General features: G+C 42.8%; 2 protein-coding genes across 2 annotated transcripts in view; one reads left to right on the top strand and one right to left on the bottom strand.

Annotated features, from left to right (window-relative positions):
• Positions 1-13,516, bottom strand: part of SPTBN2 (spectrin beta, non-erythrocytic 2) — a 243,066-nt gene that overhangs the window by 117,240 nt on the left and 112,310 nt on the right. The gene's annotated exons all lie outside the window — the stretch shown is intronic.
• The window catches only part of C9H11orf80 (chromosome 9 C11orf80 homolog), a 97,507-nt gene that overhangs the window by 57,531 nt on the left and 26,460 nt on the right, over positions 1-13,516 (top strand). The window contains exons 8-9 of the mRNA XM_049780882.1: positions 6,960-7,113; positions 10,365-10,511. Coding sequence (XP_049636839.1) covers positions 6,960-7,113; positions 10,365-10,511 — 301 coding nt within the window. The remainder of the gene's footprint in view (positions 1-6,959; positions 7,114-10,364; positions 10,512-13,516) is intronic.

Below are 13,516 nucleotides of genomic sequence, written 5' to 3' on the forward strand. Positions count from 1 at the left end.
TCCCCACTGTGCTATTGCTCCAGCCCCCGAAACATGCCTCTTAATATATAGATCAGGTAGTAGAATTTAAAGTAAAATATGAGTTTCTTCCTGCTCATCCCACTCACCTGAGAGAATAAGACAAATTTTCTGTCCTCTTAGAGATAACATTTTAGTTGTAAATTTAAGAAATATATAAATGTCAGGTGGTAATAGGTGCAGTGAAGATAAAGTAAGCAGGTAAGGATAGGGAATGATGGGCCAGAGAGATAGTAAAACAGATAAGGACCTTGCCTTGCACACGGCCAACCCAGGTTCAATCCCTGGCATCCCATATAATCACCTGAGCACTTCCAGGAGTGATTCCTGAGTGCAGAATCAGGAGTAACCCCTGAGCACCACTATGTATGATTTTTAAAAATTAACAGAAAGAAAGATGGGGGGAATGATAGGGATTATTTATTTTAAATATCATGGTCACTAAATGGTCATACATTGGAGTATAGGCAGATGATACAGATCCTCAGTGAAGAAAAATTCACTGTCCTCCGGGGGGGGGGTGTGTGTGTGTGTGTGTGTGTGGAGACAGTGTCACATTGCAGGACAAAAAAGAAGGTGCAATGAGATGAACCTGCTGCCATCATGCTGACTTTCAGGCAGCCTCCAGGGGAGAAGCCGACAGGGTGTTTGGAAGGAGGTGACTTCAGTTAATTCCAGGACTAAACCAGCTGCTTCTCTCCCCAGATTGGCTTTTGATTACTTCTGTGTAAATATTTGCTTTATTCAGAAAAGGAAAAGGAAGAAAATTAATTCTTTGGTCAGAGAAGATTCTAGGAATGTGATGTCTTAGTGGAGAGATTAGGTAGCTATGAAAACTCTTCTGAGATTTAAGTTTCCAAAAATGAAAAGCTTGATAATTTACATGAGTCCTTTTCTTTGAGACAAAGGTTGGCTAAATTATTAAAGAGCATAAAAGTATTGAAGAGGTAGTGAGTAGAAAGATTTTTTCTATATCAGAGAATCATGCTGTAAGAGAGAAACAAAGGGTTGGAGAGATAGATCAAAGGGTCAGAGAACATGCTTTGTATGTGGAAAGTCCAGGTTCAATCCCTGTACCTTAGCACTGCCAAGAATAAACCCTAAGTACTACCTGGTGTGACCCTGTTACCCCCCCCCAAAAAAAAGAAGATAAGGAAGAGGAAATTTTTTTAAAAGAGAGAGAGAAATGGGGACTTTTGGCCTCCAGTCATTTGTCAAATAAAGCAAACAACAGTGGGACTAACTTGTACTTGTGAATCTATGCAGGACAAGAAGACCAAAGAGTTCAAAACCTGCAGAAACTTGAGAGCGTTGTTTAAAAGCAATTCTTATTTGGGTCGGGGACTAAAAGATTGCACTTTAAGGAGTAAGATGAACCTAAGATAACTGTGTTTCACATGGTGTTATTATTTTTTTTTCAAGACCACTAAGTTGCCCTGATGGCTCCTGAGCACTGGGCCTGGGGCCTCACAGCACTGGCCCAAACACAAAATCAATCAGCCCTGTACCACTGCTGGGCCCTGTGGCTTCTGGACCTGAGCAGCATTGTATATTCTGATCCTTGCATTGAACCTCTATCCTGGTTAGCGGAGAATCACCAGTAGGGCCCCAGAACTTCCTGAATCTCGCTTTGGGTACTACCTTCACTATATATTTTTTCTTAAAAAAATATTTTTTGGGGCCCGGAGAGATAGCACAGTGGCATTTGCCTTGCAAGCAGCTGATCCAGGACCAAAGGTGGTTGGTCCAAATCCCGGTGTCCCATATGGTCCCCCATGCCTGCCAGGAGCTATTTCTGAGCAGATAGCCAGGAGTAACCCCTGAGCAATGCTGGGTGTGGCCCAAAAACCAAAAAAAAATTTGGGGGGGGGGGTGACCATATCTAGCAGTGCTTAGGTTCTAAGCTCAGGGTTACTTCTGGTGGTGCTATACATATTGAATGTGGTGTTGGGGGTTGAGCTAGAGTTGGCTGCATGAAAGGCAAGTGGCCCTGTGCTAACTTTAAAATATCTTTACTAACTTTAAAATATCTTTAAAAGATAACTGCTTAAATGTTAAATAGTAACAGCCTACATTTCTTATAGTATGTGGAAGGAAAATGTCATGATAGTAGAAAAGCCAAGAGTGGATAAATGGAAGAGTATTATTGAAATGTTCACATATTATAGTACGTATGAACTGTTAGAATATCTCTTGGAAATAGACTGTAGGCTAAACCAATTCTCAAGTTAACAAAGAATTATTCCCAAGCTACAAAGAATCATAACAAATAAAACAAAAGGGGAGTAAAATTGAATTATAAGATATACCAAATCTGAAATAGAATCCAAAAATAGAAAAGGGGGGGGGCAAAAAAGAAAAAAATAGAAAAGGACAGAAATCAAGAAAAAGATAAACACAAGGAACAAAAGGGAAGTAAAGGGGCCGGAGAGATAGCATGGAGGTAAGGCGTTTGCCTTTCATGCAGGAGGTCATCGGTTCGAATCCCGGCGCCCCATATGGTCCCCTGTGCCTGCCAGGAGCAATTTCTGAGCCTGGAGCCAGGAATAACCCCTGAGCACTGCCAGGTGTGACCCAAAAACCAAAAAAAAAAAAAAAAGGAAGTAAAGAGAGTAAAACCCAACTATGCAACTACTTAAGTATAAGTAGTTTACACGAAAAATGCCATCTTATTTGGACTCTTCACTCTTAGATTCTGAGTTTGCAGCCCCTTAAAACTCCCCTGGCTCCAATGTGTTGACCTTAGTGTCTGTATTAAGTATTCCCTTCTTGAATCTATGGTAGCGACTTCACTAAAAACTCTCTGACCCTTCTTGTTTCTTTCTGACTTTTTTTTCTTTTTTTTTTATTTATTGTATTTCTTTTTGTAATCTTTTTTTTTTTTGCTTTTATTAATTATGACAACAAAGATGCAAAGAGAGAGGACAGGGTAAAGTTACAGTGGAAGCCCAATCACCCATAAGCAGAATTCTCGGTAGTCCCATCGATGATATCCCAGCCTTGATCTTTCAACCAAAGAAAATTAAGAAAAACAAAACTGAACCCATGTACAATACAATTAATTTGTCCCTCAAATCCCCAGTTGTATTACATACTATTTCTTAGCAGCACACAATATAATCCAAAGAGATTAGACTTATGTAACTCCTTAAACATTGAGGGTAAAGTACATTTATCTTGTTCCATGCACATGCTTACTAGTTTAAGTTAACCTCAAAAGTTTTAGTGGGTTGTTTTTCTTAAGGATTGGAGTCAAGGGAAAGTAGTAATAAATGGTGTTAGAGTGGCATTTGTTTGCATAGGCCCACCAAAATATAAGAGACATGGAAAGAAAAATTATGGTCTAAATACAAGGAGACCCTACCCCTGAAGTTTCCTGGCACAGGACTGACTCTAGGCTCCAGGCAAACTAGTTTGTCCAATTCAAGTCATCGTCTGTAGTGGCAATACACCTTCATTCCTCACATAGTCTCTGTTGTTGGTATCATGCTTCTGTATTAAAGGTCCTGGAGTCTGCATATCCCATATTGCAGTCAGGATGGTGCAGAGCATCCTCTCGTTTCATCTCACACTTAAGGGGCACTAGAGAGAACCATGTCCTGTAGAGCAGGTCATTGTTGTTGTCAAGTCTTCTCAGTGTAATCGGAAGTCTCTTTTTAGGAGGTCGATGTCAGACCCTTGGTAGTGTCTTTCCTGGTAGAGGACTGCTTCCAGCTGTTGCTATAAAAGACCTTGGATGTTTCGTAGATAGCTTGCCTGGTTCTGGCGTGAATGGAGGATGCCCATTCCTCTGAGGCCTGTGCCAGGTCATTCTATCAATGTTCAGGGTGTAAGGTACATTGTACTGAAATTTATTAGATAAGAACTTATCTGTAGGGCCGGAGAGATAGCATGGAGGTAAGGCGTTTGCCTTTCATGCAGGAGGTCATCGGTTCGAATCCCGGCGTCCCATATGGTCCCCTGTGCCTGCCAGGAGCAATTTCTGAGCCTGGAGCCAGGAATAACCCCTGAGCACTGCCGGGTGTGACCCAAAAACCAAAAAAAAAAAAAAAAAAAAAAAAAAAAGAACTTATCTGTAGGTATAGTGTTTTCCTATTTTAATGTGTCTATGCAAAGAAGGATCAATGCCATGAAGCGTTATTGGTGCATCTGGAGGCCATAGGAACAAGACCAGCAATTTCCATGACATAGTTCAATCATAGGCATCAAACTGAGGGACAGTTCCACCAACAATCCTTATTGAACAGCTTACAAAGAAAAGACAAGATGAAAGTGGATAGAAACATCATGGTAGAAGAATATAGAGAGAGTTACACCATTAAAGAAAATATACAAGAAATATTCAAAAGATATATGTGTTTAATTTATGTCCTTCTAACTTTTATAATAGCCCAGAGTCTTTTGGCCAAGGGTTTTGATTTTCACAATTAATGCCTTGCATTTACTCTATTAAAAAGAGGATGAGGGGCTGGAGCAATAGCGTAGTGGTAGGTCTTGCATGCGGCTGACCCAAGACGGACCTGGGTTCAATCTCCAGCATCCCATATGGTCCCCCAAAGCCAGGAGCGATTTCTGAACGCCTAGCCAGGAGTAACCCCTGAGCGTCACTGGGTGTGGCCCAAAAACCAAAAATAAATAAATAGGGGCCGAAGAGATAACATAGAGGTAGGGTATTTGCCTTGTATGCAGAAGGACAGTGGTTCGAATCCCGGTGCCACATATGGTCCCCCAAGACTGCCAGGAGCTATTTCTGAGTGTAGGGCCAGGAGTAACCTCTAAGTGGGTGTGACCCAAAAATAAAATAAATAAAAAGAGGATGAAAGGGTTAAGGATGTGGCTTCATAGCAAAGTTCATGGCTGTTATGCATGATACATGCCTGGTTCAATTTCTGATAATATACACACAGAGAAAAACAAATTTCTGATAACACACACAGAAAAACAAATTCAGGGAGATAGCTCAAACAATTGGAATATATGCATCCTAAAAACCCAGATTTGATCCCTGGCACCACGTGGTTTCTTAATGGTTTCTGAGCCATTTTAGGTAGTTCCTATAGAGAAACAAAGGAGGAAAAGGAAGAAAGATTTAAAAAAAATACGTATTATGTTCTTGGTATTGGAGTGATAGTACTACAGATATGGGGCATGCCTTGCATGGAACCAACCCAGGTTCAATACTGGTATCCCGTATGGTCCACTGACCCCACCAGGAGTGATCACTGAGCACAGAGCCAGGAGTAAGTCTGGAACACCACAGGGTGTGGCCCCAAAGCAAATAGATTATGATATCTTTAGCCCAGATTAGGGGATAGTAATGGCTGGGCTGGCTGGAGCTATAGTACAGGGGATAGGGACTTTGTCTTGCACTCTGGCCTGTGTTCAATCTGAGTGCAGAGCCAGAAGTAACCCCTAAGCACCGCTGGGTGTGGCACAAAAAAACAAAAAAGAAATTACTAGGTCGTGGTTCTGAATTGAGGCATGTTGCCTTTGGGGGACACTGAGCAGTGTCTGAAACTCATTCAGTTGTGTAACAGGAGGGAGAGGTGTGATTGTCATCTGGCAGGCAAAGGGCAGGGGTACTGTTAAGCATCCAGAGTGTGCAGATGGGATCTATCTCCTAAACAGAAGTCAAGAGATGGCCATCACTTCAGGGCCAGCCCTCCTTAGTCTTGATCAGAAAATAGGGTTAGATGGGGCCGGAGAGATATAGCATGGAGGTAAGGCGTTTGCCTTTCATGCTGAAAGTCATTGGTTCAAATCCCGGCATCCCATATGGTCCCCCGAGCCTGCCAGGAGTGATTTCTGAGCATAGAGCCAGGAGTAACCCCTGAGCACTGCCGGGTGTGACCCCAAAAACCAAAGAAAAATAAAAGAAAATAGGATTAGAGAAGTTGAGAAAGAATCTCCTTTCAATCGAAGTTATACTTTCAATTCTAAGTGCATACTGGAAAATATTCCTTTAAAATTACTACATCAGCAGTCAGAGAGGTAGTACAGAAGGAAGACTGCTTGCCTTGTAAGCAGCCTCTTCAGCTGTTCACTTGGTTCAGTGTCCAGCATCACATGTAGTTCCCTGAGCACTGCCAAGAAAGATCCCTGAGCACAGAGCCAGGAGTACGCCCTGAGCACTGTCAGGTGTGGTTGCCCCTAAACCAAATAAAGCACATTATACTGTCTTAAAATCAACTGATGTTTAGTTTGGGGGCTATATCAAACAATGCCCCTGGGTTACTCCTGCCTCTATACGGAGGAATTACTTCTGCAGTGCTTTAGGGACCATATGTAATGCTGGGGAATCAAACCCTGGCCAGCCCTAATCACTGTACTATATCTCTTCAGCCCCCATAATCAACTGGTTGTTTTGTTTTGTTTTGTTTTTTGGGGCCACACCCGGTGGTGCTCAGGGGTTACTCCTGGCTGTCTGCTCAGAAATAGCTCCTGGCAGGCACGGGGGACCATATGGGACACTGGGATTCGAACCAACCACCTTTGGTCCTGGATCGGCTGCTTGCAAGGCAAACGCCGCTGTGCTATCTCTCTGGGCCCCAATCAACTGGTTTTTATGTGAGTCTCCTATATAAACAAATGGTAAGTTGAAGGTAGGTGTTAACTCTGGATGTTCATTGTAGCCCCAAAGTACAGTGTTTCAACATGGTACCATCCAAATCTATGGTTGAATGGGGAGGATAAATAAGTCACTTAATTTCCCTATTACAATATGTAAATCACACACAATAAACACAGGGTAAGTTTCTGAGGATTCTAGTAGATCTGTCACTGGTGACTGACAATCTCTTCAGTCTGTTAAAAGCTTAATACGTAATTGCCTAGCACACGAGTTTATTTCTAGGAGTGTGAACCAGGTCAGTGTTATGTTTATTTTATGCAAAGAAATGTATAGTCATAAGAAATTGGAAATTGTCAGTTTTCTTTAACAGCTCTACATATTTCTATATGGCCCTTTAGGTCTCCCTCTGATACTGCCAGGTCAGGAGCAGACAGTTACTATGGTCTTTAGAGATACATCTTTCATTGACTGGAACAAGTACCACTTGTGTATGGTGCACAGTTTGGACCACAACTTGGACAGAGGTTTTCTGTCTGTCTGTCTGTCTGTCTGTCTGTCTGTCTGTCTGTCTATCTGTCTGTCTGCCTCTCTCCTTCCCTCTTCCTCTCCACATACAGGAATAGGCATGGAGAATGGTAGAGTAATGCAGGGAAACATAAATAACAGCTATTTATACAATTAGGTCCAAGTCATTTGATGGCTTAGGATAGAGGTTGGAAGCAGGGTCTGGCCCAGTTTGAGAATCTAGATGGAATTAGAATAACCACTGTCAGGGCCGGAGAGATAGCATGGAGGTAAGGTGTTTGCCTTTCATGCAGAAGAACGGTGGTTCGAATCTCGGCATCCCATATGGTCCTCTGTGCCTGCCAGGAGCGATTTCTGAGCATAGAGCCAGGAGTAACCCCCTGAGCACCGCCGGGTGTGACCCAAAAACCAAAAAAAATAAAAAATAAAAAAATAACCCACTGTCAAAAAACCCATCAAAACTGTTTGGGACATTACACTCTGATACAGAGTTTCCTCTTTTATTCCCTCTCCTGGTCTTCTTAGTCACTGGGCTTTTGTGTCTGTCCTAGGGACTAGGTCTCAGGTTTTCTGTTGTACCTTAACCTGTTGACTTGGGTTGGCATATTTTTTCATGGAAGGGGCCCATACCTGACAGGGTCTACTTACAACTTGAATGATTGTGGCTCATTTTTGGCAGTTTTGGGGGGAACCATACAGCACTAGGTATAGAACTTGTGGCTCACAGACAAAGCATGCACTCTAGCCTTTAAAGCTATCATCTCAGCACTTACTTGGCCTTTAGAAAGGTTAGTAAGGGAGCAATGGCTTATTTTTGAAAGAACCATGAGAGAGAAATGTTTCCTGATAAAATGACAAAATCCTTGTAGCTTATTACTTAGAATAAAGTAAAACACCATGTAAATGTAAGGTAGGTATATAAGCCATATAATAGACACACTAGACAGATAGCCATGGTGTTCAGGTAGAGCCTAAAGCTTTGTGGGATGAGTCATACTGGCAGTTGGGTACTTTATCATGCCCAGCAAATACAACTGGAAACAAGGGATTTGCAGCTCTGAGCTGGTGTCAGGAAGCTAATCATCTTGAGCCTATTGTTTGCTGGAGCCCTTTGAAATTTATTAATTTATTTTAAAAGGTTTATTTAATACATAGATTGCAAAGTTATTCATGATTGGGTTTCAACAAACACTGTTCCAACACCAGTCCCTTTACCAGTGTCCACTTTCCTCCACCAGTGCTCCCTGTTTTCCCCCAACTCACCAGCCTGCCTTATGACAGGCACTTAATTTTTCTCCTTATACCTTGTGGCACTGTGGCTTGCAGTACTGTAGCTAATAGGGTTTCATGCACTTACCATCTTTCAGGCCCCTCTGCTCCTCCTAATTGACTACTTCCCACTATCCTATCTAGTGTTCTCTTTTCTGTCCAGTTTTCCTCCCCTCCCCCATCCAACTCATGGTATGCTTCCTGATGAAGACCTCATGTTCTTTTTTTTCCCAAGTTCTTTGTTTATATTTCCTTTAGGTATTTTGTTTGTTTGTTTTTGGGTCACACCCAACAGTGCTCCGGGTTATTCCTGGCTCTATGTTTGGAAATCACTCCTGGTGGTGCTCAGGTGACCATAAAGGATGCCAAGGATCAAACTGAGTCGGCCACATGCAAAACAAGCACCCTACCCACTGTACTGTATTATTTCCCCTGCCCTGACCTTTGAGCATTTTTTATTCCCCTGCTTTTTTTTTTTTTGGTTTTTGGGTCACAGCCAACAGCGTCCAGGGGTTACTCCTGGCTCTGCACTCAGAAATCACTCCTGCCAGGCTTAGGGGACCATATGGGATGCCGGGATTCAAACCACCATCAGTTCTGGGTCGGTTGTTTGCAAGGCAAATGCCCTACCACCACTGTGCTATCTCTCTGGACCCCGCTATATTTACTTATATCCCACATATGAGTGAAATCATTCTATGTCTCTTCCTCTGACTATTTTCACTCAGTGTAATATTCTTCAGTTATTTCTCTGTAGCAGCAAATTTCATTTTATCTTTTCTTGCAACTGAGGGATGTGCCATTGTGTATATGTATCATAGTTTTTCTATCCATTCATTTGTTCTTGGGTACTTGGAGTTATTTTCAGCTTTTGACTACTGAGGAAAATGCTGCAATGAACATAGGGATGCACATGTCTTTTCTCCGTTGTTGGTTTTGTTTTGTTTTGTTTTGGCTCGTGGGTTTTTAACAATGTAGGTGTCATGTCTTCCAAATTATTTTATATGCAGGTCCCTTTATGCCTTCTTCCTTCCTCTTTCCCTCCCTCCCTCTGAGCAACCTGTTTGAACCATCTCCGTAGTGCACATGTACTCTCTTTCTCTCTCTTTCTCTTTTCTCTCTTTTTTATGGTTCCTTCCTTTCTTGGTCAGTTCTTAATGTCTTCATTTTCTCTGTTAGCTTTGGAAATAAGTAATGTAGAAAATGTATCATCTGGCTCTGGAAAGACTGAACAGCAGGAAGGTACTTGCCTTGCTTAGGGCCAACTCTGGTTCGATGGCCGTCATCCCATCTGGTCCTCTGAGGACTGCCAGGGGTGATACCTGAGTACAGAGCCAGGAGTAACCCCTGAGCATCACTGGTTCTGTGCCCCCCTCCCCCGTGTCATCATCTTCCTTCTCCATTGCTCTAAAAGACAGAACTTAGATCTACATTAAAGTATGTTCTGCATGGATCTGGGGAGAATTTAGGACTGTCTTACTTATTATGTAAAATAGAAAAGTGCTAGAAAGTGACCATAGGGCACTATGGTGCTATGATTTTGGAATCAGAACATTTTGGAATCACTGTAGTAAGAGAAAGAGGGAGAGAAAAATAGGCTGATATTTACAACATGATAGGACTTAATATTGTACCTGGCACATAGTAAGCATTTGATATACATTATCATTGCCACTTTGCCACTCATGATAACTACCTAAGATAAGAAAGTCTCACAAAGAATTAATACATTTGTTGTATAATGCTTCCCAAAACAAATCTAAGGAATGTAATTTGGTTTGCATTTTCTACATCCAGTTATTTTAATGTTCTTCCTATGAGTCACAATTATTTGCTTCCTTTGTGTGGCTAGAAAAACAGATTTAGGAGGGGATGAGTGTTCAAATTTAGATCTGTCTCAGCCTTCTTTAGGGCATAGGTTGTGAATTTACTTAGCTTTTTGAGGGCTTGACTAATCTTGGCTACTGTGTGATATTTCTAGATTTGGTGCTTCCAGATGTGAGTTATCAGGCAGAATCCAGTGAAAGGGGTCAGCATCTACGTACGGATCCCCAGGGACAAACGCTGCTGCTTTTTCTCTTTGTGGATTTCCACAGTAGGCTTCAGGCACAACACATGGAACCATGGGGTACGTATGGGAGGAAAGGGCTGCCAGCATAGTGTGCTGAAATACTAAGGTGATAAAGGAAGGGTGGTGGGAGATAGCATGCAGGGGCCTGGATTAGATCTCAAGCACCACATGGTTCTCCAACACCAAACTAGGCCTAGCCCTTAGCACTGCTGGGTATGACTCAAAAGAATGAAGGAGAGAGAGGAGAGAAAGGAGAGAGGGGGGGAGGGAGGGAGAGAGAAAGGAGAGAAAAAACAAGAGAATAAAGGGAAGCTTTGTGTGATGTATATATGTGAATTAAATATATTTCAGTAGAATTAAAATGTCAGCAAAGTCCTTGCTTATGTGGGCTAGAGAGATAGTACAGCAGGGAAGGACCTTGCCTTGCATACGGACAACTTGGATTTAATTCCTGGAATTGCACATGGTACCTCAAGCATTGAAAGGAATAGTTCCTGAGTGCAGAGCCAAGAATAACCCCTGAGTACCACTAGGTGTGACCACTCCTAAAAAAAAAAAATCCTTGCTTATAGAAGTTTAATTCTATGCTCTATATAAAAAAAAAAAATCACCCGGGCCCGGAGAGATAGCACAGCGGCGTTTGCCTTGCAAGCAGCCGATCCAGGACCAAAGGTGGTTGGTTCGAATCCCGGTGTCCCATATGGTCCCCCGAGCCTGCCAGGAGCTATTTCTGAGCAGACAGCCAGGAGTAACCCCTGAGCACCTCCGGGTGTGGCCCAAAAACCAAAACCAAAACAAAAACAAAAAACTCCCTCTTTCAACTCCTCCTCCCTTGTCCCTTTTCTCTCTCCCTCTCTCCTCCAGGGCCTGACATGTAATGCATGAGCTTTACTACTAATCATCTCCCTGAGTGCCCAACTTCTGCATCTGGTATACCACTAAACAATGACATTCCTAGATTCAGTTGATCAGAAATTCAGCAGACACTTCCTTTGTAGAAATTTATTGTCTAGATTGGCCTCTTTTAGTCTGTGTATTATTTCAGATAGGTGACTCCCAGCTTAGTTTCGTACCTCAAAGGATTCTGATTCCTCAAGCTAAAATGGGATTCAAGTGGGATTCATGGTTCTGTTATTTTATTATATTAAAAAATTGGGGCTTTTGGACCACATCCAGGAATGCACAGGTCACTGTCAACAGCCCTCCAGGTAGAGTCAAGAAATGTTATCAGGGGCCGAGAGATAGCATGGAGGTAAGGCGTTTGCCTTTCATGCAGGAGGTCATCAGTTCAAATCCCGGCACCCCATATGGTCCCCTGTGCCTGCCAGGAGCAATTTCTGAGCCTGGAGCCAAAAATAACCCCTGAGCACTGCCGGGTGTGACCCAAAAACCACAAAAAAAAAAAAAAAATAGAAATGTTATCAGCCTGAGGAGATATGAAGGATGTGTTGGTATAAATGATTTTATATGATTATCGCATTGGAAAGGGAAGCATTCAGGCCTACAAGGGGGCACATTTAACATTTACCTAACAAATGGATTATAACCTATTTGCTAGAAGTTCTATTAGAGCAAAAACAATGATTTTACTGCTTTATGTACAACAACACGCATGCATCAGAAGCATCAGGAGTATGGGGCTTTCTGGGCCAAAGATAAATTCATTATTTGTAATGTAAAAATCTGTAAAAGGGGCTGAGAGATAGCATGGAGATAAGGCGTTTACCTTGCATGGTTCAAATCCCTGCATCCCATATGGTCCCCTGTGCCTGCCAGGGGCAATTTCTGAGCATAGAGCCAGGAGTAACCCCTGAGCGCTGCCGTTATGACCCAAAACACACAAAAAAAAAATTAAAAATCTGTAAAAAAACACAAAAAACAACACTTGATATGGTTTGAGTCTGCACTTTTATTTTATTTGGGTGGGGGTGTGTGCAACTCCCAGCTGTGCTCAGGGATTACTCGTGGGTCTGCATGCAGGGATCACTCTGGGTGGGCTCAGGGACCCATATGGGCTGCCAGTGATTGAACTAGGGATGGCCATGTGCAAGGCAATTGTCCTGTCCTCTGTACAATTCTAGCCCCATTAAATCTATACTTTAGAAAAGACTTGTAGGTGATTCTTAAAAAAACACCAGCAGTGAGGGAGTGTGTTCTCTGTACCCACTGTTCCGCCAAACTAATAGAGACTTGGACTATTGAGGCTTCCAGTGAGGACGTTAAAGGTGGGGTGTCAGGGTTGTTGCTTTGTCTGGGCAGGATGTTAGGTTACAGTCAAGAGGCATGAGCTATAGCAACAGTACAAGGGAAAGGGCAGTTGCCTTGCATGTGGGCAACCCAGGTACCCCATATAGTCCCCTCTAGCTCCACCAGGAGTTATCCCCGAATGCAGAGCCAGGAGTAAAGCCTAAATATTGCTTGGTATGGCCCATAGACCAAAACATTTAAAAAAGAATCAATTAGGCCTGGGCTTAGTTATTCTGAAACCAATTTACTCAGTACTTTTTGGAAAACAAGCCACATAAAGCATCCTCCCTTTTCATATGTAGAGTATGAGATTGTTGGCCTCGGTGATATCAAAGTCAATTCCAAGTTGGCTGTCTTGTTTTTTCACTTGGAGTGTGCTCAAAGGAACACACATTCAGTCTTCTATAGCATGACCATAACTCATAGCTCCATACCCTGCTGTGAAGCCTATTGAATTTTTTTTTTTTTTTTGTGGTTTTTGGGTCACACCCGGCAGTGCTCAGGGATTATTCCTGGCTCCAGGCTCAGAAATTGTTCCTGGCAGGCACGGGGGACCATATGGGACGCCGGGATTCGAACCGATGACCTCCTGCATGAAAGGCAAACGCCTTACCTCCATGCTATCTCTCCGGCCCTATTGAATTTCTTTTAAGAACTCAAGTTCCGTGCCTGCCTTACCTGCGCTAGCCTAGGAGACGGACCGCGGTTCGATCCCCCGGCGTCCCATATGGTCCCCCAAGCCAGGAGCGACTTCTGAGCGCATAGCCAGGAGTAACCCCTGAGCGTCACCGGGTGTGGCCCAAAAACCAAAAAAA

Source organism: Suncus etruscus, chromosome 9 (genome assembly GCF_024139225.1).
Source record: "Suncus etruscus isolate mSunEtr1 chromosome 9, mSunEtr1.pri.cur, whole genome shotgun sequence".
Taxonomy (NCBI): Eukaryota; Metazoa; Chordata; class Mammalia; order Eulipotyphla; family Soricidae; genus Suncus; species Suncus etruscus.